At 36.4% G+C, this 25,410-nt stretch overlaps 1 protein-coding gene and 1 non-coding gene across 12 annotated transcripts in view; one reads left to right on the top strand and one right to left on the bottom strand.

Annotated features, from left to right (window-relative positions):
- Nucleotides 1–25,410, bottom strand: part of NUBPL (NUBP iron-sulfur cluster assembly factor, mitochondrial) — a 275,614-nt gene that overhangs the window by 153,796 nt on the left and 96,408 nt on the right. For 9 of the 11 annotated variants that reach the window (XM_074393327.1, XM_074393328.1, XM_010334957.3 and 6 more), the window contains 2 exons: nt 244–283; nt 66–156 (listed from right to left, as the gene is read on the bottom strand). In XM_074393327.1, the coding sequence (XP_074249428.1) occupies nt 66–156; nt 244–283 (131 nt within the window). Of the gene's footprint in view, nt 1–65; nt 157–243; nt 284–11,277; nt 13,356–25,410 lie in introns of all 11 variants that reach the window. The other 2 variants (XM_039469383.2, XM_010334959.3) reach the window with 2 other exon arrangements.
- Nucleotides 11,270–11,375, top strand: LOC120364124 (U6 spliceosomal RNA). The gene has a single exon (XR_005579473.1). It is a non-coding gene; the product is annotated as a U6 spliceosomal RNA (small nuclear RNA).

Here is a 25,410-nt window from a genome sequence, read left to right as displayed (position 1 = left end):
AATCAGCAAGTACATTAACCGCAGCTTTGCCAATGATAAAATGATATTTCAAGAAATATTCTTACCTGTCTCAACAGTTTCTCAATGGCCGACATTACCATAAGGCCTCTCCAAACTACTGGTTCATTTTCTTCAACCAGAAAGCCCATAGACATACTGCAACAGTAATACAAAAATATAACTAATTTGTATAAATTATCAATATTATTCTGAAAAGTAACATTTAAAAAAATACATGCTCACCAAGCAATACCATAATTCAAGAGAGGCCTCATTAGGTTGCCTGGAAAAAAAAAAAAAAATCCTCTCTTTTAGAAGAATAAAACATAATAAATAAACATCCTGATGGGTTTTTTTTAATCTTTTCAGAAATATTTATCTATTTTTTAATTAACAAAAATTACATATGTTTATGGGGTACAATGTAATGTTATGATACACATATACATTGTAGAATAATAATAAATAGTAAGCCATGCTAATTAGCATTACACATCACCTCACATACTTATCCTTCCTTTGCAGTAAAAACATTTATTCTATTCTTTTAACACTGTTGAAATATATAAAATATGATTGTTAACAATAGTCACTATGCTGTGTAACAGGGCACTGGAACTTATTCTCCCTGTCTAAGTGAAACTCTGCACCAGTTGACTAACATCTCCCCTTTGCCCAACCATCCTTCCAGGACCAAAGAATACCAAACTGGAAATACAAATAGACTGCTCATATTGTACAATTTAACTTTCTACTAAATATATCTCAATTTGCAACAGTTTAAACATTATACCAAGCATACTATTAATATTCCCAATAGAGGAAACACTGATAAATAGTTGGGACATAATTTTATTAAGAAATAATTCAACTACAATTTTAAAATATGTTTCTAAAAAACAGCCTCAATACCAGGCATGGTGGCTGACACCTGTAATCCCACCACTTTGGGAGGCCGAAGTGAGCGGATCATTTGAGGTCAGGAGTTTGAGACCAGCCTGGGCAACAAAGTGAAACCCCGTCTCTACTAAAAATACAAAAATTAGCTGGGCATGGTGGCACATGCCTGTAGTCCCAGCTATTTGAAAGGCTAATGCAAAAGAATTGCTTTAACTTGGGAGGCCGAGGTTGCAATGAGCCCACATTGTGCCACTGTACTCCAGCCAGGGTGACAGAGCAAGACTTTGTCTCAAAAAATAAAAAATAAATAGCCTCAACAAATAATAACTCAACCACAATTTAAAATTTTTTCTAAAAAATAACCTCAATAACTAATTTTGTCCACCAATTTTATTCAGTGACAAAAATGCATACATATATAAATTATAAATATGATAATCTAATATGTGCATACATGTATGTGTATATTTGCATGCACACACACATCTAATCAGTCCTTCCTACAGAGGAGTGTTACTACTTATTTATTCCTTTACTTAGCTTAAAAAGTATAAAAATGCACAAAAGTGGAAAAACTCAATTTTGAAATTCGAGATGAAAAGTTGTATTAATCTGTATAGAAAAACAATCTATTGCTTATGGTGAAGTAAAAAAACAAAATCCTTTATATAGTCAACAAATGATTATAATAAAATATAATTTCTTTTATCAGACTATCTATGCAACCACATTCCCACTCACTCTTGTTTTCATATCCTACTTCTTTACGATAACAAACTATAATAGAAGCACTCTTAATTAATATGCTATGGACAAGTTTTGAGCAAAAAGTTTAGGACCAAATCACAAAACCTAGTATTATCCTGTTTTCGGATTTTAGCATATTATCTTCAGGGTGTTTTTTACCTCTGGAAAGAGACTGAGAGTGTACGAAGCATATACATACACAGGGATTATATAAGAAAACTGTGTAAAGCATATGTGCATGGATTATGTAAGAAATCCCCTGCCATATTCCATTCATTGAATCCCTACTCAAAGAAAAACCCATGGTCCTTCATTAAAAGACTACTGAATGAGTGTATGTTTATAGTTTCCTTCTTTAATTTCTGACTAAACTAACGAGTTCATCTCCTCATACTTAATTAGAAAGGAATATTTTTCTTCTATGTAATTTTCTCAATTCTTACCAAAGCATCCAACTATAACCTTTCACTATCATGGTTGGCAATATTTTTTTGCCATTTTCTTCAATCACATATGAATACAGATTAAAGAATCTGAATTATCACACGCTTTTTCACCTTTGATCTGCTAAAATGGTAAGTTACATTAAGAGATTTTTCCTAATTTGGAACAAACGCTTTCCTGGATTAAACCCCATTTAATTATAATGTAGTTATCTTATACAATGCTGAATTTGGTCTGCTAATATTTGCTTAACATGATATCAGTATGTGAAAGAGATATCTGCACTCCTATATTCACTGCAGCACTATTCACGATAGTCAAGGTATGAAATCAACCTAAGTGTCCAACAATAGACAAATGGATAAAGAAAATGTGGTATATATATATATATACACAATAGAATACTATTCATCCATTAAAAAGAATGAAATCCAACTAATCAGGGAAGTGAAAAAACTCTACAATGAGAATTACAAAACACTGCTCAAGGAAAACAGAGATGACACAAAGCTCATGGATAGGAAGAATCAATAACATTAAAATGGCTATACTGCAATTTATAGATTCAATGCTATTCCTATCAATCTACCAATGACATTCTTTGCTGAACTAGAAAAAAAACTATTTTAAAATTCATATGCAATCAAAAGAGAGCCAAAATAGCCAAGGCGATCCTAAGCAAGAAAACAAAGCTGGAGGAATCATACTACCCAACTTCAAACTATACTACAGGGCGACAGTAACCAAAACAGCAGGGTATTGGTACAAAAACAGGCACATAGACCAATGGAACAGAATAAAGAATACAGGAATAAGACCACACACCTACAACCATCTGATGTTCAATAAAGCTGACAAAAACAAGCAATGGGGAAAAGATTTTCTCTTCCACAAATGGGGCTGGAATAACTGGCCAGTCATAAGCAGAAGATTAAAACTGGACCCTTTCTTACACTATATACTAAAATCAACTCAAAATGGATGAAAGATTTAAATGTAGAAGCCGAAACTATAAAAATCCTTGAAAACAACCTAGGTATTACCATCCTGGACATAGGAATGGGCAAAGATTTCATGACAAAGAAAGCAAATGCAATCGCAACAAAAGCAAAAATTGACAAGTGGAATCTAATTAATCTAATCTAATTAAACTTAAGAGATTCTACACAGCAAAATAAACTATCAAGAGAGTTAACAGACAACCCGTAAGAGAAAATATTTGCAAACTATACATCTGACAAAGGTCTAATACCAACCTCCATAAAGAAGTTAAATTTACAAGAGAAAAACAAATTACCCCCATTAAAAGTGGGCAAAGGACATGAACAGACACTTCGCAAAAGAAGACATACATTCAGCGAACACACATAAGAAAAAAAGATCAGTATCACTGATTATTAGAGAAATACAAATCAAAACCAAAATGAGATACCAGCTCAAAACAGTCAGAATAGCAATTATTAAAATGTCAAAAAATAACAGATGTTGGCGAGGCTGAAGGGAAAAGGGAATACCTACACACTGCTGATGGCAGTGTAAATTAGCTTGACCAGTGTGGAAAGCATATAGCGATTCCTCAAAGAGCTAAACACAGAATTACCATTCAACCCAGCAATCCCATTACTGGGTATACACCCAGAGGAATATAAATCATTCTACCATAAAGACACATGCAGACAAATGTTAACTGCAGCACTATTCACAATACCAAAGACATTAAATCAACTTAAATACCCATCAATAACAGATTGGATAATGAAAATGAGGTACATATACACCATGTAATACTAGGCAGCCATAAAAAACAAACAAACAAACAAACAAACAAAAACAAACAAACAAAAAAAACCCAAGATCATGTCTTTTGTGAGAACATGGATGGAGCTGGAGACCATTATCCTCAGCAAACTAAAGCAGGAACGGAAAACCAAATACCACATCTTCTGACTTAAAAGTGGGAGCTAAATGATAAGAACTTATGAACACAAAGAAAGAAACAACAGACACTGGTGTCTACTTGACAGGGGAGGATGGGAGGAGGAAGAGAGCAGAAAATATTACTATTGGTTACTGGGTTTAATATCTGGGTAATGAAATAATATGTACAACAAACCCCTGTGACACGTGTTTAGCTAGGTTAAAAAAAACTTCATATGTACCTCGAAATGCAAAATAAGAGTTTTTTTTTTAAAAAAAGGAATGAAATCCTGTCATTTTCAACAACATGAATAAGTCTGGAGGACATCATGTTAAGTGAAATAAGCCAGACACAGAAATTCAAATACTACATCCATTAACAACAAGGTATTATCTATCTCAAAATAGCTTATAATATTTTAAATGTTCCCACTAGGAAATAATAAATGCTTGAAGTGATTACTCTGCTCATTACCCTAATTGTGATACAATGTACTATATATACCAACACATCAAATTGTGTCCCATAAATACATAGGATTATGTGTCAATTAAAAATAAACATAAAACCAGCTGCAGTGGTACATGCCTACAGTCTCAGCTACCTGGGTGGCTGAGGTGGGAGAGTCAATCAAGCCCGGAATTTGATTCCAGCCTGACTAACATAGTGAGACCCAGTCTCTAAAAATAAAATAAATAAAAATCATTTTAAAATGTAATAAATAAGGAGTAGGGCAAAATGGAACAGCTCCAGTCTGCAGCTCCCAGCGAGACCAATGCAGAAGGCTGGTGATTTCTGCATTTCCAACTAAGGTACCAGGTTCATCTCACTGGGACTAGACAGTGAGGGCAGTCCATGGAGAGTGAGCAGAAGCAGGATGGGGAATTGCCTCACCTGGGAAGTGCAAGGGGCAGGGCATCTCTCTCCCCTAGCCAAGAGAAGTCATGAGGGACTATGCTATCTGGCCCAGATACTACGCTTTTCAAATGGTTTTTGCAGCCTGCAGACCAGGGGATTCACTCATGCCTATACCATCAGAGTCCTCAGTTTCTAGCACAAAACTGGGCAGCTGCTTGGGCAGACATGGAGCTAGCTACAGGAGTTTTTTTTTTTTGTACCCCAGTGGCACCTGGAACCCTAGTGAGATAGAACCATTCACTCTCCTACAAAGGGCCTGAAGCCAGGCCCAAGTGGTCTTACTCAGCGATTCCCACACCCACAGAGCCCAGCAAGCTAAGATCCACTGGCTTGAAATTCTCACTGGCAACACAGCCATCTAAATTCAACCTGGGACTATCAAGTTTGGTGGGGGGAGGGGGCATCCACCAATACTGAAGCTTGAGTAGGCAGTTTTCCCCCTGTTGTATTGAGGAAACCGCTGGGAAATTCAGACTGGGCAAAACTCACTGCAGCTCACCAAAACGGCTGTGGCCCGACCGCCTCTCTAGATTCCTCCTCACTGGGCAAGCCATCTCTGAAAGAAAGGCAGCAGCCCCAATTAGGGGCTTATAGATAAAACTCCCATCTCCCTGGGACAGAGCACCTGGGAGAAGGAGCGCCTGCACGTATAATGTCAGCAGACTTAATCTTTCCTTGCTACTGTCTCTGAAAAGAGCAGCAGAACTCCTTGCACAGCATTTGAGCTCTGCTAAGGGACAGACTGACTCCTCAAGTGGGTCCCCAATCCCTGTGCCTCCTGACTGGGAGACACCTCCCAGCAGGGGTCGACAGATACCTCACACAGGAGAGCTCCAGCTGGCATCTAGCAGGTGCCCCTCTGGGAAAAAGCTTCCAGAGGAAGGAGCAGGCAGCAATCTTTGCTGTTTTGCATCCTCCGCTTGTGATACCCAGGCAAACGGTATGGAGTGGACCTCCAGCAAACTCCAGCAGACTTGCAGAAGAGGGGTCTATTAGAAGAAAAACTAACAGAAAGCAATAACCTCAACGTTAACAAAAAGCACACCCACGCAAAAACGCTATCCAAAGGTCATCAGCATCAAAGATCAAAGGCAGAAAAATCTACAAAGATGAGGAAAACTAGTGCAATAAGGCTGAAAATTCCAAAAACCAGAATGCCTCCTCCTGCCAAATGATCACAACTCCTCTCCAGCAAGGGCACATAACTGGACAGAGAATGAGTTTGATGAACTGACAGACGTAGGCTTCAGAAGGTGGGTAATAAAATACTCCTCTGAACTAAAAAAAGCACATTCTAACCCAATGCAAGGAAGCTAAAAACCTTGGAAAAAACATTACAGGAACTGCTAACTAGAACAACCAGTTTAGAGAAGAACAAAAATGAACTGATGGAGCTGAGAAACACAGCAGGAGAACTTTGTGAAGCATACACAAGTATCAACAGCCAGATAAATTAAGCAGAAGAAAGTATATCAGAGACTGATGATCAGCTTAATTAATTAAAGTGTGAAGACAAGTTTAGAGAAAAAATGAGAAAGGATGAACAAAGCCTCCGAGAAATATGGGACTATGTAAAAAGACCAAACCTACGACTGACTGGTGTACCTGAAAGTGACAGGGAGAATGGAATCAAACTGGAAAATGCACTTCAGGATATTATTCAGGAGAATTCCCCCAACCTAGCAAGGCAGGCCAACATTCAAATTCAGGAAATACAAACACCACTAAGATACTCCTTGAGAAGAGCAACCCCAATACACATAATCGTCAGATTCACCAAAGTTGAAAAGAAGAAAAAAAATGCTAAGGGCAGCCAGAGAGAAAGGTCAGGTAACCTACAAAGGGAATGCCATCAGACTAACAGTGGATCTCTCAGCAGAAATTGTACAAGCCAAAAGAGAGTGGGGACCAATATTTAACATTCTTAAAGGAAAGAATTTTCAACCCAGAATTTCACATCCAGTCAAACTAAGCTTCATAAGCAAAGGAAAAATAAAACCCTTTATAGACAAGCAAATGCTAAGGGATTTTGTCACCACCAGGCCTGCCTTACAAGAGCTCCAGAAGGAAGCACTAAATATGGAAAGGAAAAACCAGTACCAGCTACTGCAAAAACATACTAAAGTATGAAGATCAATAACACTGTGAAGAAACTGCACAACTAATGTGCAAAATAACCAGCTAGCATCATGACAACAGGATAAAATTCACATATAACAATATTAACCTTAAATGTAAATGGGCTAAATGTCCCAATTAAAAGACACAGGCTGGGAAATGGGATTAAGACTCAAGACCCATCAGTGTGCTGTAGTCAGGAGATCCATCTCATGTGCAAAGATGCACATAGACTCAAAATGGGGGGATGAAGGAATATTTACCAAGCAAATAGAAAGTAAAAAGAAAAAAGGCAGGGTTGCAATCCTAATCTCTGATAAAACAGACTTCACACCAACAAAGATCAAAAGAGACAAAGAAGGGCATTACATAATGGTAAAGGAATCAATGCAACAAGAAGCCAAACTATCCTAAATATATGTAAACCCAATACAGCAATACAGGGCCACCCAGATTCATAAAGCTAATTCTTAGAGACCTACAAAATGACTTAGAATCCCAGACAATAAGAGTGGGAGACTTTCACACCCCACTGTCAATGTTGATTAGACAGATCAACAAGACAGAAAATTAACAGGGATATTAAGAACTTGAACTCAGCTTTGGACCAAGTGGAACTAATACACATCTGCAGAACTCTCCACCCCAAATCAACAGAATATACATTCTTCTCAGCACCACACAGCACTTATTCTAAAATCAATCACATAACTGGAAGTAAAACACTCCTCAGCAAATGCAAAAGAATAGAAATCATAACAAACAGTCTCTCAGACCTCAGTGCAATCAAACTAGAACTCAGGATAAAGAAACACTCAAAACTGCACAACTACATGGAAACTGAATAACCTGCTCCTGAATGACTAGGAGTAACTAACAAAATTAAGGCACAAATAAACAAGTTGTTTGAAACCAATGAGAACAAAAACACAATGTACCAGAATCTCTGAGACACAGCTAAAGCAGTGTTAAGAGGAAAATTTATAGCATTCAATGCCCATATTGGAAAACAAGACAGATCTAAAATTGACACCCTAACATCACAAAAGAACTAGAGAAGTAAGGGAAAATTCAAAAGTTAGCAGAAGACAAGAAATAACTAAGATCAGAGAAGAACTGAAACAAATACAGGAAAAACCCCTCAAAAAAAAAAAAAAATCAATGAATCCAGGAGGTGGTTTTGATTAACAAAATAGATAGACCACTAGCCAGACTAATAAAAAAGAATAAAACAGACACAATAAAAGATGATACAGGGTATCACCATTGATCCCACATAAGTACAAACTACCATCAGAGAATACTATAAACACCTCTATGCAAATAAACTAGAAAATCTAGAAGAAAATTGATAAATTCTTGGACACATACACCAAGACTAAACCAGGAAAAAGCTGAATCCCTGAATAGACCAACAAGTTCTGAAATTGAGGCAGTAATTAATAGCCTACCAACCAAAAAAAAGCCCAGGACCAGATGGATACACAGCCAAATTCTACCAGAGTTACAAAGAAGAGCTGGTACTATTCCTTCTGAAATTATTCCAAACAATAGAAAAAGACAGACTTCTCCTTAACTCATTTAATGAGCCCAGCATCATCTTGATATCAAAACCTGGTAGATTCAATTAAAAAAGAAAATTTCAGGCCAATATCCCTAATGAACATTGATGCAAAAATCCTCAATAAAATACTGGCAAATCAAATCCAGCAGCACATCGAAAAGCTTATCCACAACAATCAAGGTGGCTTCATCCCTGGGACACAAGCCTGGCTCAACATACACAAATCAATAAACGTAATCTATCACATAAACAGTACCAATGACAAAAACCACATGATTATCTCAATAGATACAGAAATGGCCATTGATAAAATTCAACATCTCTTCATGCTAAAAACACTCAACAAACTAGGTATTGATGGGCCACATCTCAAAACAGTAAGAGCTATTTATGACAAACCCATAGCCAATATCATACAGAATAGGCAAAAGCTGGAAGCATTCCCTTTGAAAACTGACACAAGACAAGAATGCCTTTTCTCACCACTTCTACTCAACATAGTATTGGAAGTTCTGGCCAGGGCAATCATGTGAGAGAAAGAAATGAAGTGTAATCAAATAGGAAGAGAGGAAGCCAAGTCGACATGACTGTATATTTAGAAAACCCCGTAATCTCAGCCCAAAAACTTCTTAAGACGATAAGCAACTACAGCAAAGTCTCAGGATACAAAATCAATGTGCAAAAATTACAAGTATTCCTATACACCAATAATAGACAAATAGCCAAATCATGATTGAGCTCTCATTCAAAATTGCTACAAAGATAATAAAATACATAGAAATACAATTTACAAGGGATGTGAAGGACCTCTTCAAAGAGAACAACAAACCACCACTCATGGAAATAACAGAGGACATAAACAAATGGAAAAATATTCCATGCTCATGGATAAGAAGAATCAATATCATGAAAATGGCCATACTGCCCAAAGTAATTTATAAATTCAGTGCTATTTCCATCAAGCCACCACTGAATTTCCTCATAGAATTACAAAAAACTACTTTAAATTTCATATGGAACCATAAAAGAGCCTGTACAGCCAAGACAATCCTAAGCAAAAAGAACAAACCTGGAGGTATCACACTACCTGACTTCAAACTATACTACAAGACACCTTGTAAGAACTACAACGTTACTATAAGTAACCAAAACAGCATGATACCGGTACCAAAACAGATATATGGACCAATGGAACAGAACAGAGACCTCAGAAATAACATCACTCATCTACAACCATCTCATCTTTGACAACCCTGACAAAAACAAGCAATGGGGAAAGGATTAGTGCCAATGGGGAAAGGATTCCCTATCTAATAAATGGAGCTGGAAAAACTGGCTAGCCATATGCAGAAAACTTAAACTGGACCCCTTCCTTACACCTTATACAAAAATTAACTCAAGACAGATTAAAGACTTAAATGTAAACCTAAAACCACAAAAACCCTAGAAGAAAACTTAGGCATTACCATTCAGGTCACAGGCAAGGGCAAAGACTTCATGACTAAAACACCAAAAGCAATGGCAACAAAAGCCAGAATTGACAAATGAGATCTAATTAAACTAAAGAGCTTCCGCACAGCAAAGGAAACTATCATCAGAATGCACAGGAAACCTATAGAATGGAAGAAAATTTTTGCCATCTATCCATCTGACAAAGGGCTAATATCTAGAATCTACAAGGAACATAAATTTACAAGAAAAAAACAACCCCATCAAAAAGTGGGCAAAAGATATGAACAGACACTTCTTAAAAGAAGAGATATTTATGCAGCCAACAAACATGAAAAAAAAGCTCATCATCACCAGTCATGAGAGAAATGCAAATTAAAACTACAGTGAGACACCATCTCACACCACTTCAAATGGTGATCATTAAAAAATAAGGAAACAACAAATGCTGGAGAAGATGTGGAGAAGTAAGAGCGCTTTTACACTGTTGGTGAGAGTATAAATTAGTTCAACCATTGTGGAAAACAGTGTGGTGATTCCTCAAGAATCTAGAACCAGAAACACCACCCCCAAAGGACTATAAATCATTCTACTAACTATAAAGACACATGCATACGTATGTTTACTGCAGCATTATTCACAACAGCAAAAAATTGGAACCAACCCAAGTGCCTATCAACAATAGACTAGATAAAGAAAAAGTGGCACATATACACCATGGAATACTAAAAAAGGATGAGTTCATGTCCTTTGCAGGGACATGGATGAAGCTAGAAACCATCATTCTCAGCAAACTAACACAGGAATAGAAAAATCAAACACCGGATGTTCTCACTCATAGGTGGGAGTTGAACAGTGAGAACAAATGGACCCAGGGAGGGGAATATCACACACCAGGGCCTGTCTAGGGGTAGGGGACAAGGGGAGGGATAGCATTAGGATAAATACCTAATGTATGTGGGGCTTAAAACCAAGATGATAGGTTCATGGGTGCAGCAAACCACCATTGCACATGTATACATATGTAACAAACCTGCACATTCTACACATGTATCCCAGAACTTAAAGAATAAAATAAAATAAATAATTTAGTAATTTGTAATGCATACTCTAATTATTGTAGTTAATGAATGATAAATCATAAATTGAAAACTCAGAAATGTGAACAGATTCATCAGCATGTTAAATGTGTTTTCTTTAAAATGTAACATGTACTCACTTTGGTAGCACATAAACTGAAATTGGAATGATACAGAAGATTAGCATGGCCCCTGCAGAAGGATGATATGGAAAACTCAACAATGAAAAGAAAAAAGCATACAAACTAAAACCGTACAGCATATACATTAAAAAGAAACTTTCAAGCACATTCTTCATTATCTTGTCTTATGTATCAGTAAACAAAATTAATACTGCCTAAAGCATTTTGCTTTAATTAATAAAATTAACAGAAATGAAATGGTGGCATAGTCTGAAGCCATATTTTTTAAATAATTAAGAAAGACTCTAAACAACAACTCATGATTACAGGTACAAATTAGTTTCTTTGCCTTCAAATTTTATGTTTTAAATATGTGTACGGCAACCCCTCCACATAAACTTAATAGAAAAACTTACAATGTACTAACAAGTGAAAATTAACAAAGAAATTATAGAATCCACTACCCTGTGTATAATAGCCTTTAGAAGAGACCATTATTAGCTAAACTGATCATGATACAGATCATTATTTCCTACCTCCTCATATTTTCATGAGAGCCCATGCATTGAAGTATAAAAGATTCTTACTGTAAGTCAAACTATTTCAGCTGCCACAATGCTGCATCCTTCTCACTCTCTTACAACGAAGTTCTATTTTTCCAATAGGTGTGAATTTAATTAATCTGTAACCAGTTGGTTTCTAACAAATCTAGGGACTGCTTTTATATTATAAATTAATTGTTAAACTAGAATTAATTCCGCTGTGACCACATCAAACTAAAGAGCTAGGTAAAAAAACTTTCTGTTAAAGTTGACACCATTACATGTTCCAAGGATAACTCTGATCTAGAATCAGATCTTCTTTTTATAGAAATTCCATTGTTCGTGAATCAACTATGTAGTAGATGTTACCATGTACTTGCTATTAGCAATAAGCCTGAGAAACCTTTGTACTTTCTACTCTGTTCTCTAGCTCCAAAAATAGTTTTAAATGTAGCTGAACCCCAAGCTTCAGGAATATATGTCTAAAAAACATTATAACTTGAAATCATATAACTAGAGGCATTAAATCCATTTTAAAAAATGAGGACAAAGAGTATAATCAAGAAAACCTAGGCAATACCATTCAAGACACAGGCATAGGCAAGGACTTCATGAGTAAAACACCAAAAGCAATGGCAACAAAAGCCAAAGTAGACAGATGGGATCTAATTAAGCTTAAGAGCTTCTGCACAGCAAAGGAAACGATCACTAGACTGAACTGCCAACCAACACAATGGGAAAAATTTTTTGCAAGCTACGCATCTGACAAAGGACTAATATCCAGAATCTACAAAGAACTACAACAAATTCCACTTACCTGCAGTATACTTTCCCCTTTTGTACCATCTTAGAACCCTACTATCCCCATCTCAGCATCCTACCATCTAAAGGCTGAAAGCCATTCAGGCATATCTTTCTTTTAATCCAACCTGTTTTTCAGTTTAAAGAAAAAAATGTCACTCTTTTCCAATTCATCCTTTCAACAATCAAAACCTTCATTTTCTCATGTGGATAGATTCCATTAGGAAAATAATCTGGCTCAAGTAGATCACATTGAGAACTTCAGCTTTTCAGAGGATCTAAGTATTTTTTAAATAGAAACTGTTTGCTCATTAGAATATAAATTGGAAAGAATGCATAAGGGATATTTTGGAGCATAAGGGGTGAAACATCAGATTCTTTTCTACTCTGGGGCTAATTCACTAAGTAACCAGAAGTACAGATATAAACTTGGTATCTCACTTCTAAAACTTGCCATCTTACATAAGAAAATTTAACAGGAAGAAGTAAAAGGAAGGCTAGAAACAAATAAGTCATAGTAGGACTTAAAGCAAAAATAATAAGCACTGTTTACATATTGTCACTCCAACAACCCATATACAACCATTTCCTGCCTCCAGCCTATTTTATATTTGCCTTGTCACCAGTTGTTGATCATAGCATTCTTTGCTACTAAAACCAGGTACAGTTTGAGAATCTTTTCAACATTATGTCGCAGGTAGTCAGTTGGTATTTAAGATGAAAACTGCATGTCATCTCCAAGTTGTCAGGCATCTAGGAAGGAAAAATTTTTAAAGATGACAGAAAGAACCACTTTTACTCAGTCCAGAAAAAATACAGTAGCCGTTACATTACATAGTCACAAACCACTACATTTATTTTAGATACTTTAGATATTTTATTTCATTGAATCCTTACAACAGCCCTAAGTGGCAAGTAATATCTCCATTTTACAGTTGGGGAAAGTCAAGGTTATCCTCAGTCTTCTCTCTGCTTATCTAATACCCTTCTTCCATGGCAGCCTCCAAAATAGCTCTCCATAACTATTCCCTCTTCTAATCTCCTATAGCATCTGACACTTAATGTTATCCTCTATGATTATGTATCTTTTTATGCCTTTATCCTGCCTCACCATCTAAATACTATATTCCTCTTGCTTAGTAGGGGAAGTGTTCATAAACATGCTCATATAATGTCCACAACAATTCTATAAATAGCTAAAGAGTCCACAGTAAATAGCTGTTAAAGGAGGCACAGTGGCTTACTTTGGGAGGCCGAGGCCAGTGGATCACCTGAGGTCAGGAGTTTGATCAGCCTGGCGAACATGGTAAAACCCCGTCTCTACTTAAAATACAAAAATTAGCAGGGCACGGTAGCACATGCCTGCAGTCCCAGCTATTCTGGAGACTGAGGTGGGAGAATCGCTTGAACCCAGGAGGTGGAGGTTGCAGTGAGCTGAGATCTTGCCACTGCACTCCAGCCTGGGTGACAGAGCAAAACTCCCTCTCAAAAAAAAAAAAAAGCTATTAAAGGAAACTTCCATACCCTAAATTTGATCATCATGCATTTTTTTAGTGCAGTGAAGTATCATTATCAGGAATTAGTCACTTACTATCTGTGACCTTGAACAAACTATCTTCGTATGACTTTGGACAGGTTAGTTACGTGACATGCTTCATGTAGAATAGCTGAAGATCAGAAAATTAAACTAACCTGCCCAAAGTTAAACAGCTAGCAACAGAAACATTAAGTATTTCAGTTAAGGCCTGTTTCTTCATAAGTGCCATATTCTTTTCACACACATATCCAAGAAGCAGAAGATTTACGGTTATTCCAACATATATAAGATTAATAGATAACACATAATTGAAAGGTTGGCTAATATGAAAACAGATTTCTTTCTATTGCTTGATGATGCCCAATTTCCTTGAAATGATTTAACAGTGCTCTGATATATCAAGTTATTCTGTAATTAATATGAATCATCTTTTAAACCATAGTCGACTTTTTTGTTTGTTCTGACATATCTTTTAGGTAGATTTCTGTTATTTTCAATCTTTCTGTTTATAAGGGACACTTCCAGCCTTATCAAATTTATATGATGTATAAGACTATTTCTCTTCTATTAGTTCTGATTTCTAAAATTCTCAAGTTGATTTTTAAGTAGCAATAGTAAGCTACAAGTACAAGGAATCCAGGAGCTAGAATTTAAAACTCACTAGCAATACATATCCACAGGAAGTAACAAGTGTTTAGCAGCAAGTTACCAAAATAGGAGTGACATACTGAAATGAGAAAAAGGCATCTATGACAAGGGCTGAACACAAACTTACACTTGTTACAGTGACCAAAATGCCTGTTAATGTGTATATTATGAAGCAAGAAAAAAACCTGTTTAAGGCTTTAACCAGTAAAATCATTTTTTAAAAAAGACAAAATTACAACTGCCTGCATAAAAAGACCCAATGAAGAACAAAAATAGAATATAATAGAAAATAAATAAGAGGTATAGTCAAAGACAAGACACTGGCTTCACTGAGGCCTTCATAACATAGTGCATGTAAGAATTATATAAAACCAATTTGTTTTGAAAGATAATATACTTACAAATACTCAGAGGCAAACTCTTTTCAATAAACATTTTGTTTAAAAGAGTCTCGCTCTGTCACCAAGCTGGAGTGCAGTGACGCAATCTCAGCTCACTGCAACCTCCGCCTCCCATGTTCAAGTGATTCTCCTGCCTCAGCCTCCTGAGTAGCTGGGACTACAGGCAGGCACCCACCACCATGCCTGGCTAGTTTTTTGTATTTTCAGTAGAGTTGGGGTTTCATCATTTTGGCCAGGATAGTCTCAATTTCCTTACCTTGTGATCCACCCATCTTGGCCTCCAAAGTACTGGGATTACAGGTGTGTGCCATTTTGCCCAGCCAATAAACATTTTTTAGACAATAAAAGCCTTACTATATCACCCATTTAGTTACATTAGAGATTTGAAAGCTTACATGAATGGCCCAAATATCAGAGTATATAGGTAAGAAATCATAGTAAAGAAGTAATAGGAAGCAGAGTCATCAATGACTGTCATACCACATTAAACTGGAGGCTGCCCAGACAGGTAATAAAACTTTGGAAGTTGGGGTTTTGGTGATTTTGGTTGCTGGCTACATTTGAAGCATTTCTAGAGCAGTGATTACATTAAAGATTTCATTCTGTGCCGTTTAAGATTTAGGCAATTATCAGTTCATACAATAGCTGTACTGCTAAAAAAGACTGCATAAAAATTACATTTCTTTAACAAGGAATCTGATTTTGAAGGCTTACCACATAAGAGACTTCTTTCCGCTCACTCACTCATTCAATATATTTATTGAATGCTTTCTACAGGCATACTTCATTTTATTTTGCTTTGCCTTATTGCACTTCGTAGTTATTTCATCTTTTACAGATCAAAGGTTAATGGCAACCCTGCGTTGAGGAAGTCTATTAGTGCCATTTTTCCAACAGCCATGTACTAACTTCATTTCCATGTGTCACATTTCAACAATTCTGACAATATTTCACACTTTTTCATTATTATTATGTCTATCATGGTGATCTTTGATGTTACTACCGTAATTGTTGTGGGGCACCATAAACTGCACCCATATAAGATGCAAACCTAATCAACATATGTTGTGTGTATTCTGACTATTCGACTGACCAGCCCATTCCCCTAATCTCTCTCTCTCTCTCTCTCTCTCTCTGCAGGCCTCCCTATTCTTTGAGACATAACAATATTGAAATTAGGCCAATTAATAATGCTATAATGGCTTCAAAGTGTTCAAGTGAAATAGAGTTATATGTCTCTCACTTTAAATGAAAAGCTGCACATGATTAAGCTTGGTGAAGTGTGTCAAAACCCAAGACAGGCCCAGAGCTAGGCCTCTTAAACCAAACAGTTAGCCAAGTTGTGAATGCAAAGGAAAAGTTCTCGTAAGAAATTAAAAGTGCTACTCCCATGAACACATAAATAAAAAGAATGCAAAACAGCCTTACTGTTGAGAGAGAAAATTTTATTGGTCTGGATAGAAGATCAAAACAGCCATAACATTCTCTTAACCCAGAGTGTAATGTAGAATATGGCCCTAACTCTCTATTAAAGCAAGAGAGGTAAGGAAAATACAGAAGCAAAGTTGGAAGGCAGCAAAAATTGGTTCATGAGGTTTAAGAAAAGAAGTCATCTGTGTAACATAAAAGTACAAGGTGAAAAAGCAAGTGCTGATGTAGAAGTTGCAGCAAGTTATCCAGAAGATCTAGCTAAGATAATCAAAGGAAGTAGCTACACAACAGATCTTCAATGCAGATGAAATGGAAGAAGATATCAGGACTTTCATAGCTAGGGGAAAAGAGTTAATGCTTGGTCTCAAAGCTTCAAACAATAGGCTTACTCTCAGCCAATGCCACTGGTAACTTTTGAATCCAATATTCACTGATCATTTTGAAAATCCAAGGGCTCTTTAAAATTATGCTAAATTGGCTTGGGATGGTGGCTCACACCTGTAAGCCCAGCACTTTGGGAAGCTGAGGTGGGTGGATCAAAAGGTCAGGAGTACCAGACCAGCCTGACCAACATAGTGAAACCCCATCTCTACTACAAATACAAAAATTAACAAGGCATGGTGGCATGCGCCTATAATCCCAGCTACTCAGGAGGCTGAGGGAGGAGAATAACTTAAACCTGGGAGGTGGAGGTTACAGTGACCTGAGATTGCACCATTGCACTCCAGCCTGGGAGAGAGAGCGAGATTCCGTCTCAAATATATATATGCTAAATCTACTCTGCCTGTGCTCTATAAATGGAACAACAAAGCCTGGCTGACAGCAAAGTATGGTTTACTAATATTTTAAGGCTACTGTTGAGACCTACTGCTCAGAAGGAAAGATTACTTTCTTCTTCTTCTTTTTTTTTTTTTTTTTTTTTTTTTGAGACAGGGTCTCACTTTTGTCACTCAGGCTGGAGTGCAGTGGCACCATCTTGGCTTACTGCAGCCTCAACCTCCTGGGTTCAAGTCACCCTCCTGCCTCAGCATCCCAAGTAGCTGAGACTCCAGGTGCTTGCCACCATGACTTGCTAATTTCTGTATTTTTAGTAGAGACAGGGTTTTGCTATGTTGCCCAGGCTGGTCTCAAACTCCTGAACTCAAGTAATCCACCCACATCAGCCTCCCAAAGGGGTAGGATTACAGGCATGAGCCACCGTGTCCAGCCAATTCCTTTCAAAATATTACTGCTCACTGACAATGCACCTGGAAACCCAAGAGCTCTGACATAGATATACAAGCAGATGAATGTTGGTTTCATCCCTGCTAACACAACATCCATTCTGCAGCCTGTGGATTAAGAAGTAATTTTTATTTCAAATCTTACTATTTCAGAAATACACTTTATAAGGTTAAAGCTGCCATAGATAGTGATTCCTCTGATAGATCTGTCAATTGAAAATCTCCTGGAAAGGAATCACTGTTCTAGATGCCATTAAAAACATTCATGATTCATTGGAGGGGATCAAAATATTAAAATTAACAGGAGTTAGGAAGAAGTTGATTTCAATCCTCATGAATGACACTAAAGAGTTCAAGACTTCAGTGGAGGAAGTAACTGCAGATGTGGAAGTAACTACAGTGGAGGAAGTAAATGCAGTGGAGGAAGTAACTGCAAATGGAGCCTGAATATGGGACTTAATTGCTGCAATCTCATGGTAAAACAAACATATAAGGATTTGTTTTTTATGATGAGCAAAGAAAGTGCTTTCTTGAGATGGAATCTACTCTGTGAAGATGCTGTGAACGTTGAAATGACAACAAAAAGTTTAGAATATCACATAAACTTAGAATATCAGATAAAGCAGTGACAGAGCTGGAAAGAATTGACTCCAATTTGAAAGAAGTTCTACTGTGGGTAAATGCTATCAAACAGCATTACATGCTATAGAGAAATCATTCATGAAAAGAAGAGTCAATCAATGTGGCAAACATAATTTTGTCTTAAGAAATTGCCATAGCCAACCCAAACTTCAGCAACTACCACCCTGATCAGTCAGCAGCAATTTACATGTATGCAAGACCCTCCATAGGCAAAAAGGTTACCATTCACTGAAGGCTAATGATCACTAGCATTTTTAAGCAATAAAATATTTTTAATTAAGGTACGTACATATTTTTAGACATAATGCTATTTCACACTTCAGGGACTACAGTATAGTGTAAACATAACTTTTACATGTACTGGGAAACAAGAAAATTCATATGGCTTACTTTATTAAGATACTTGCTTTATTGTGGTGGTCTGGAACAAGACCTACAACATCTCTGAGATATATCTCTACATACCAAGTATGAAGTTTGCTGTTAGTGCTATAATAGCAAATAAAACAGACACAGTATCTTTCCCCATGAAATACAAAGTCAATAGGAGAGACATACACTAACCACATAATCACTAGACAAATGTAAATTTGTAACCAAAACTAGTACTATGAAGGGAATTATAGGGTTTGGCCTTGTCACAGGGTCTTTGGTACAAAGGAAAATTTCTCCATAATTTAAAACCACAACTTGCAAAATTGATAGTTTTATAAATTTTGATTTTTATATATTGATGTCTTTAAAATCAGGGCACAAATATTAGAAATGTTATCACTTTAGATAAATGCCATCATCTAAAGAAAAAGCAACTTTATTTTTAATGACATAATTTGGATATATTTATGGTATACAAAACAATGTTCTCATATATGTATACACTATGGAATGATTTAATCAAGTTTATTAACATATCTATCATGTTACCAATTTTTTGTGGTAAGAACATTTAAAATGTATTCTCTTAGCAATTTTCAAAGGCACAATGCATTATTATTAACTATAGTTAGTTAATATGTGCATGGTTGTAGATATTAACGGTACAATGCTGTACAATGGCTTTCCTGAACTTATTTCTTCTATCTAACTGAAACTTTGTGTCCTTTGATCAGTATCTCCCCATTCTCCCATTTGCAACCCCTGGTAACCACCATCAAACTCCCTGATTCTCCAAGTTCCACTTTTTTAGAATCCATTTATCATATAAATGAGATCACATGATATTTGTCTTTCTATGCCTGGCTATTTCGCTAAGCTTAATATCCTGTAGCTTTACTCATATAGTTGCAAATGACAGAAATTCCTTCCTTTTTGAGGCTGAGTAGTATTACATTCTGTATATATACCACATTTTCTTTATCTATTCATTCTTGATGGACACCTAGTGATGTTGACCATTTTTTCATGCACCTTTAGGTCATTTGCAGGTCTTCTTCTGAGAAATGGCTATTCAGATCCTTCATATGTTTTTCAATACAGTTATTTGTTTTCTTGCTATTGAGTTGTTTAAGTTCCTTAAATATTTTGGATATTAACCCCTTATCAGATGTGTGGTTTGAAAATATCACCTCCTAATCCATAGGTTACAAGAGAAGAAAAATTTAAATGTGTAGTACACAATATCTGAGATAGCCCATGCTTTAAAAAATGTCATACATGCTAAAACACCTAAGGTAAAATTTGAGGAGGAGTAATTTCACATTTTAAAAAATAACCAAAGATCTCAACAGAGTGTGGTGGCTCACGCCTGTAATGCCAGCCCTTTGGGAGGCCAAGAAAGGCATATCACTTGAGGCCAAGAATTCAAGACCAGCCTGGCCAACATGGTGAAACTCTGTTTCTACTAAAAATAGAAAAATTAGCTGGGCATGGTAGCATATACCTGTAATCCCAGCTACTCAGTTGGCTGAAGCACAAGAATCACTTGAACCTAGGTGGCAGGGGTTACAGTGAGCTGAGATCACACCACTGCACTCTAGCCTGGGCAACATAGCATGACTCCGTCTGAAAAAAAAAAAATCCCAAGATCCAGAATAATATCTGCTACAATTTAGATACTGGTCCCTCCAAACCTCATGTTGAAATGTGATCCCCAGTGATAGAGGTAGGGCCTAATGAGAGGTGTTTGGGTTGTGGGGCAAATCCTTCATGAATGGCTTGGTGCTATCCTCACGGTAATGAGTGAGTTCTATCTCTATTAGTTCCTGAGTGCTGGCTGTTAAAAAGAACCTGGCACCTTGCTGTCCCCTTGATTCCACTCTCACTGTGTGATCTCTGCATATACTAGTTTCCCTTCTTCTGCCATGAGTAGAAGCAGCCTAAGGCTTTCATTAGATGCCCAATCTTCCAGCCAGCAAAATCCTGAGGCAAATATACCTTTTTTCTTTATATATTACCCAGTCTCAGGAATCCCTCTATAGCAACTTAAATGGACTAAGACAATGTCAATAATTTAAAGCCATTTTTAAACATAGGCATTTTAATGACATTTAGCCTTCAAACAATTAGCCAGTAGACATAAGTATAAAGACAGCATTTTTTCAATTAAAGCCATTCCCCAAAAAATGCTTAGTTAGTTAGGCTCTATCTTTACACACACATGCAATTACTTGGACTTATATTAATGCAAAATAATTCTCTGTATATATGGGTAATATTTTTGACAACATAATTATCCCTGAAAAAGTGAATCTTTGAGTCTGCTACAAGTGAAGAGCTAAGCATTTTAAAGTCTAATGGAAGATATTATGAAAATAATTTAAAAAGTATTTGCTCCTTCTTGACAACATAAAATGTATACTTAACATTTTTTTAAATAACTTGCAGTCTCAACAGCATGTGCATAATACTTTATCTCCTCATATGTTTAATTTCTGGAATGTCGACTTAGGTGAGACTTTATTATCCAAAAATGGTTACCTTGTATCGTATATCTAAAGTCATACTTTTTAAAACTTTTAGTAGGCCTTAGAAGTTAAAAGTATAAAACTCTAAAAGTTGCCAAACTTAAAACTTCATCTCACAAATCTTGTTTTGAATATAATTTATAATTTTACAAGAAAAATAAAAACAATTACTTTCACATTTTATCTTCATGTTCAATCAATTCATTACAGATTAAATTCCCCTAAACAATTATCTTCAATTATAAACCAGTGAAATTAAGTTGCCTAAAACATTTTAAATTTACAAATCAAATAAATCTGATTTTCTTAAACCTTTCAGATAAGTGACAGGGTAGACTTGCAAACCTAACAACCAAAATCAGTCTAAATACATAAGCAACTCTTGTAAATTTAATAAGCCAAACTAATAAGTAGAATAAATCCAATTATCTTAAAGGTTCTAACACTGTTTAGAAACATAATCAAATTATCTTACATCTTTCATATTAAAATCCTCCTAGGTATGGTGTCACAGTAAAGTAAAAAAACAAATCTTGGATCCTGAGGACTTTGTGGAATAGAACTAATACATCGGTAGTAAATGGCCTGCCTCACTCATGTAAAAGAGTAATAAACTATCTTGTTTAACCTACTATTTCATTGGGTTTTCCTTTACTCACAACCAATAATAATCATAGTTAATATATAGTCTATGTTTAATTTGAATTAAACATTTCAAATTAAAATACCAAAGATAACAGGGCAAAGTATCTGCCATGTTTCTCTTAAAGGTTTCAAAACACCTTTAACAACAAGTACACAAATGTAATATCACAATGACTATAAAAATTATTCCCAAACATAATGTTAAAAATGTTAGTACTGATGGATTTGGTTTACATCATAAACATAGATAGCATGCTTACCAAGATATGGTGTAGGGGTATGGATTATCAGTCAGTGCATCCAGACAGAATCACAGGACCCATGGGCCTCTTTCAGGAGAGTTCTACCTGCCTAGTATGTGAATTTCCTTCTTATGGTACTAGGATTTTTTCAAGCCTATGACTTTTCTTACAACCCAATATATCATACATACTTTTAATATTTTAAGCAACCTCTTAAATACAACTTTTAATTGCCTGGTTTGAATTGATGATATTCTATACACCATAATCAGATTCAACTAAATCTTCTTACTGACTGAGTAGACTCTTCTCCTTTTCTTCTCTTTTTCATCTTATTCAGTATCACAATGCTAATTCATTTTATTGACAAAAGATACAACAGAAAAATCCATTTTTAGTTTATTGTTATTATTTTTACAAAATGACAACCAACAATTGGTTGTCAAAAAGTAATAAGAATAAACTACAAAATGACAACCAACTTATAGCTATAAAACAGAATGTTTCATGCCCACCTTTATTTATTGCTATGCTTTCATGGATGGCTACAGGTACAATGTTATTAACTATAAGAAATTAAAAGTAGCCTTTTCCAAAAGGTGACCAGATATCTTGATATGGCCAAGAACATAGTCCACATTTCCAGTGGGTACAAATAAGCTGGATAGCCAAAAGGGCTGAAAAACGTGAGTTCAAAGTGGACAATCAACTTCCCCACCATCCTGGGTTCCCTGGCAGAAGATCTGTCCCAGCCACAACCCACGGGAAGCATCTTGAATACCAAAAGGGAGAAATATCCCTGCGTGCAGCCAAAGACAATGGGGGGAGGTGGGACCACCATCCCCAACCCTGGAAACTCTGCTCCGTAACTCCATCAAAGGAGATGCCAAATCAGACTGGCTGTTCAGCAGCACGACATTGTAGGAGGTTTGTTACACAGGTCCCCCTGAGCACAACCCCCTGGGTGGCATTCCAACACTGCCAGAATATTTCATTTGAGACCTCCCCCATTTGAGATGGGCAGTGCTCTGATCAAATATTGAATACTAGAGCTCAAGCAAACCTGGGCTTAAGGTGCCATTTAATGCCAAAAAGGAGGCAGCAACCTAACAAGAAAAAAAAAAATGAAAAAATACAAACTCTAAAGAAACATATCCAATAAAAACCAAAGCAAGCCAGAGAGAGAAGACTGGAATAAATAACTAATCTCCTTCATTGCAAACACATAGATGTATGTCCACAAGAAACAACAGCCAACAGGGAAGTAACCTCCTTAAATGGACAAAACAAGGAACCAATGACTGGCCCTAACAAGATGGCTAAATGTGAGCTTTTTGACCAAGAATTCAAAATAGCAGTTTTAAGAAAACTAAATGATATACAAGATGACACAGAAAAACAATTCAGAAACTTATCAGAGAAATTTAACGGAGACTGAAATATTAAAAATAAATCAACCAGAAATTTGGAAACTGAGAAATATGTTCACTGAAGTGAAAAATTCATTAGAAGTTTGCAGCATAATGAATGAAGTAAAGGAAAGAATCAGTGAGCTCAAAAACAGACTATTTGAAAACACACAAAGGAGTAAAAGAAAGAAAAAGAACAAAGATAGGCTACAAGGTATAGAAAACTACCTGAAAAACAAAATTTTGAGAATTGTTGGTGCTCGATAGGGAGCTCAGCAAGAGAAAGGGATACAAAGCTTATATTTAAAAAAAAAAAAAAAGACACTAAAATATTCCAAATGCTAGCAAGATATAAATATCTATGTTCAGGATGAGCAGAGAACACCAAATAGATTCAACCAAAAAAGACTACCTTAAGGCATATAATAATCAAACTTTAAAAGATCAAGGACAAAGAAAGGATACTAAAAGCAGCAAGAGAAAAGAGGTAAATAACACATAAAGGAGCTCCAATTAATTTAGCAACACACTTCTCAAAAGAAACCATACAGGCCAGAAGGGAGAAGAATAACATTTTCAAAATGCTAAAATAAAGAAAAAGAACCTGTTGACTAAGTGTGGTAGCTCACACCTGTTATCCCAGCACTTTGGGAGGCCAAGGCTGGGTGGATCACTTGAGGTCAGGAGTTCAAGACCAGCCTGGCCAATGTGGTCAAACCACATCTTTACTGAAAATACAAAAATTAGCCAGGCATGGTGGTGGGTGCCTGTAATCCAAGCTATTCGGGAGGCTGAGGTGGGAGAATCACTTAAACCCAGGAGGCAGAGGTTACAATGAGCCGAGATCATGCCACTGCACTCCAGCCTGGGCAACAGAGCGAGACTCCATCTCAAACAATAATAATAATAATAATGTCTTTAGTCATTGCTAAATGTCTTCTGGGCATCAAAATCACCTGGGGTTGAGATCCATTGACCTCAACTAAAAACCCCAACTATTTAATATTACCCATACTGCTAATTCACGAATGTGTATCTTTAACCCAAACCTCTCTCCTTAACTTCACACTTATCCAACCATCTGTTGACTAATTCTCTCTGGATGTCAATCAAAGTCAACACACCATAACCTAATTCATCACTGTTTTTCTTAAATTTATTGCTTTTTCCTACCTGCTCTATCCTGATGGATAATATTACTACATAGTCATCCAACCCAGAAAACCAAAGACCATTCAGAGACCTTTTTTCAATCATAATCAATAAATTACCAAGGCTTATTCATTGAATCTCTTTCATATCTCACAAGTAGGTCTCCGTCTCTCCATTTCTATCACCACAGACTTAAATCAGGCCTTACTACATCTCTCCTGGATCACTGCAATAACACTCCAACTGGTCCCTACTTCTCATCTAGTCCTATTACATTTCCTCCACAAGCTGTCAAAATAATCCTCCTAGAATGCAAAACTAGTGATAGTGCCACTCCCTCACCTAAAATCCAAGGTAGCATCTCATAGCCACCAAATAACACACTTCAACTCCTCAAACATGCACAAGAGGCATTTATGACTGGACTCTCAGTTACCTTTCTGACTCTACTCTTTCTTGCAACTCAACATAAACGACTTTTACTTTAACCATGCCAAAAAACTTATATTCTGCAACTTTTAACACCTGCTATTCCCACTCCCTCAATTGCCATATGTATTAGTCCGTTTTCACAC

The sequence above is a fragment of the Saimiri boliviensis genome, chromosome 2 (genome assembly GCF_048565385.1).
Source record: "Saimiri boliviensis isolate mSaiBol1 chromosome 2, mSaiBol1.pri, whole genome shotgun sequence".
NCBI lineage: Eukaryota > Metazoa > Chordata > Mammalia > Primates > Cebidae > Saimiri > Saimiri boliviensis.
The sequence above is the reverse complement of the archived record's forward strand: the minus strand, read 5'-3'. Positions and strand labels throughout refer to the sequence as shown.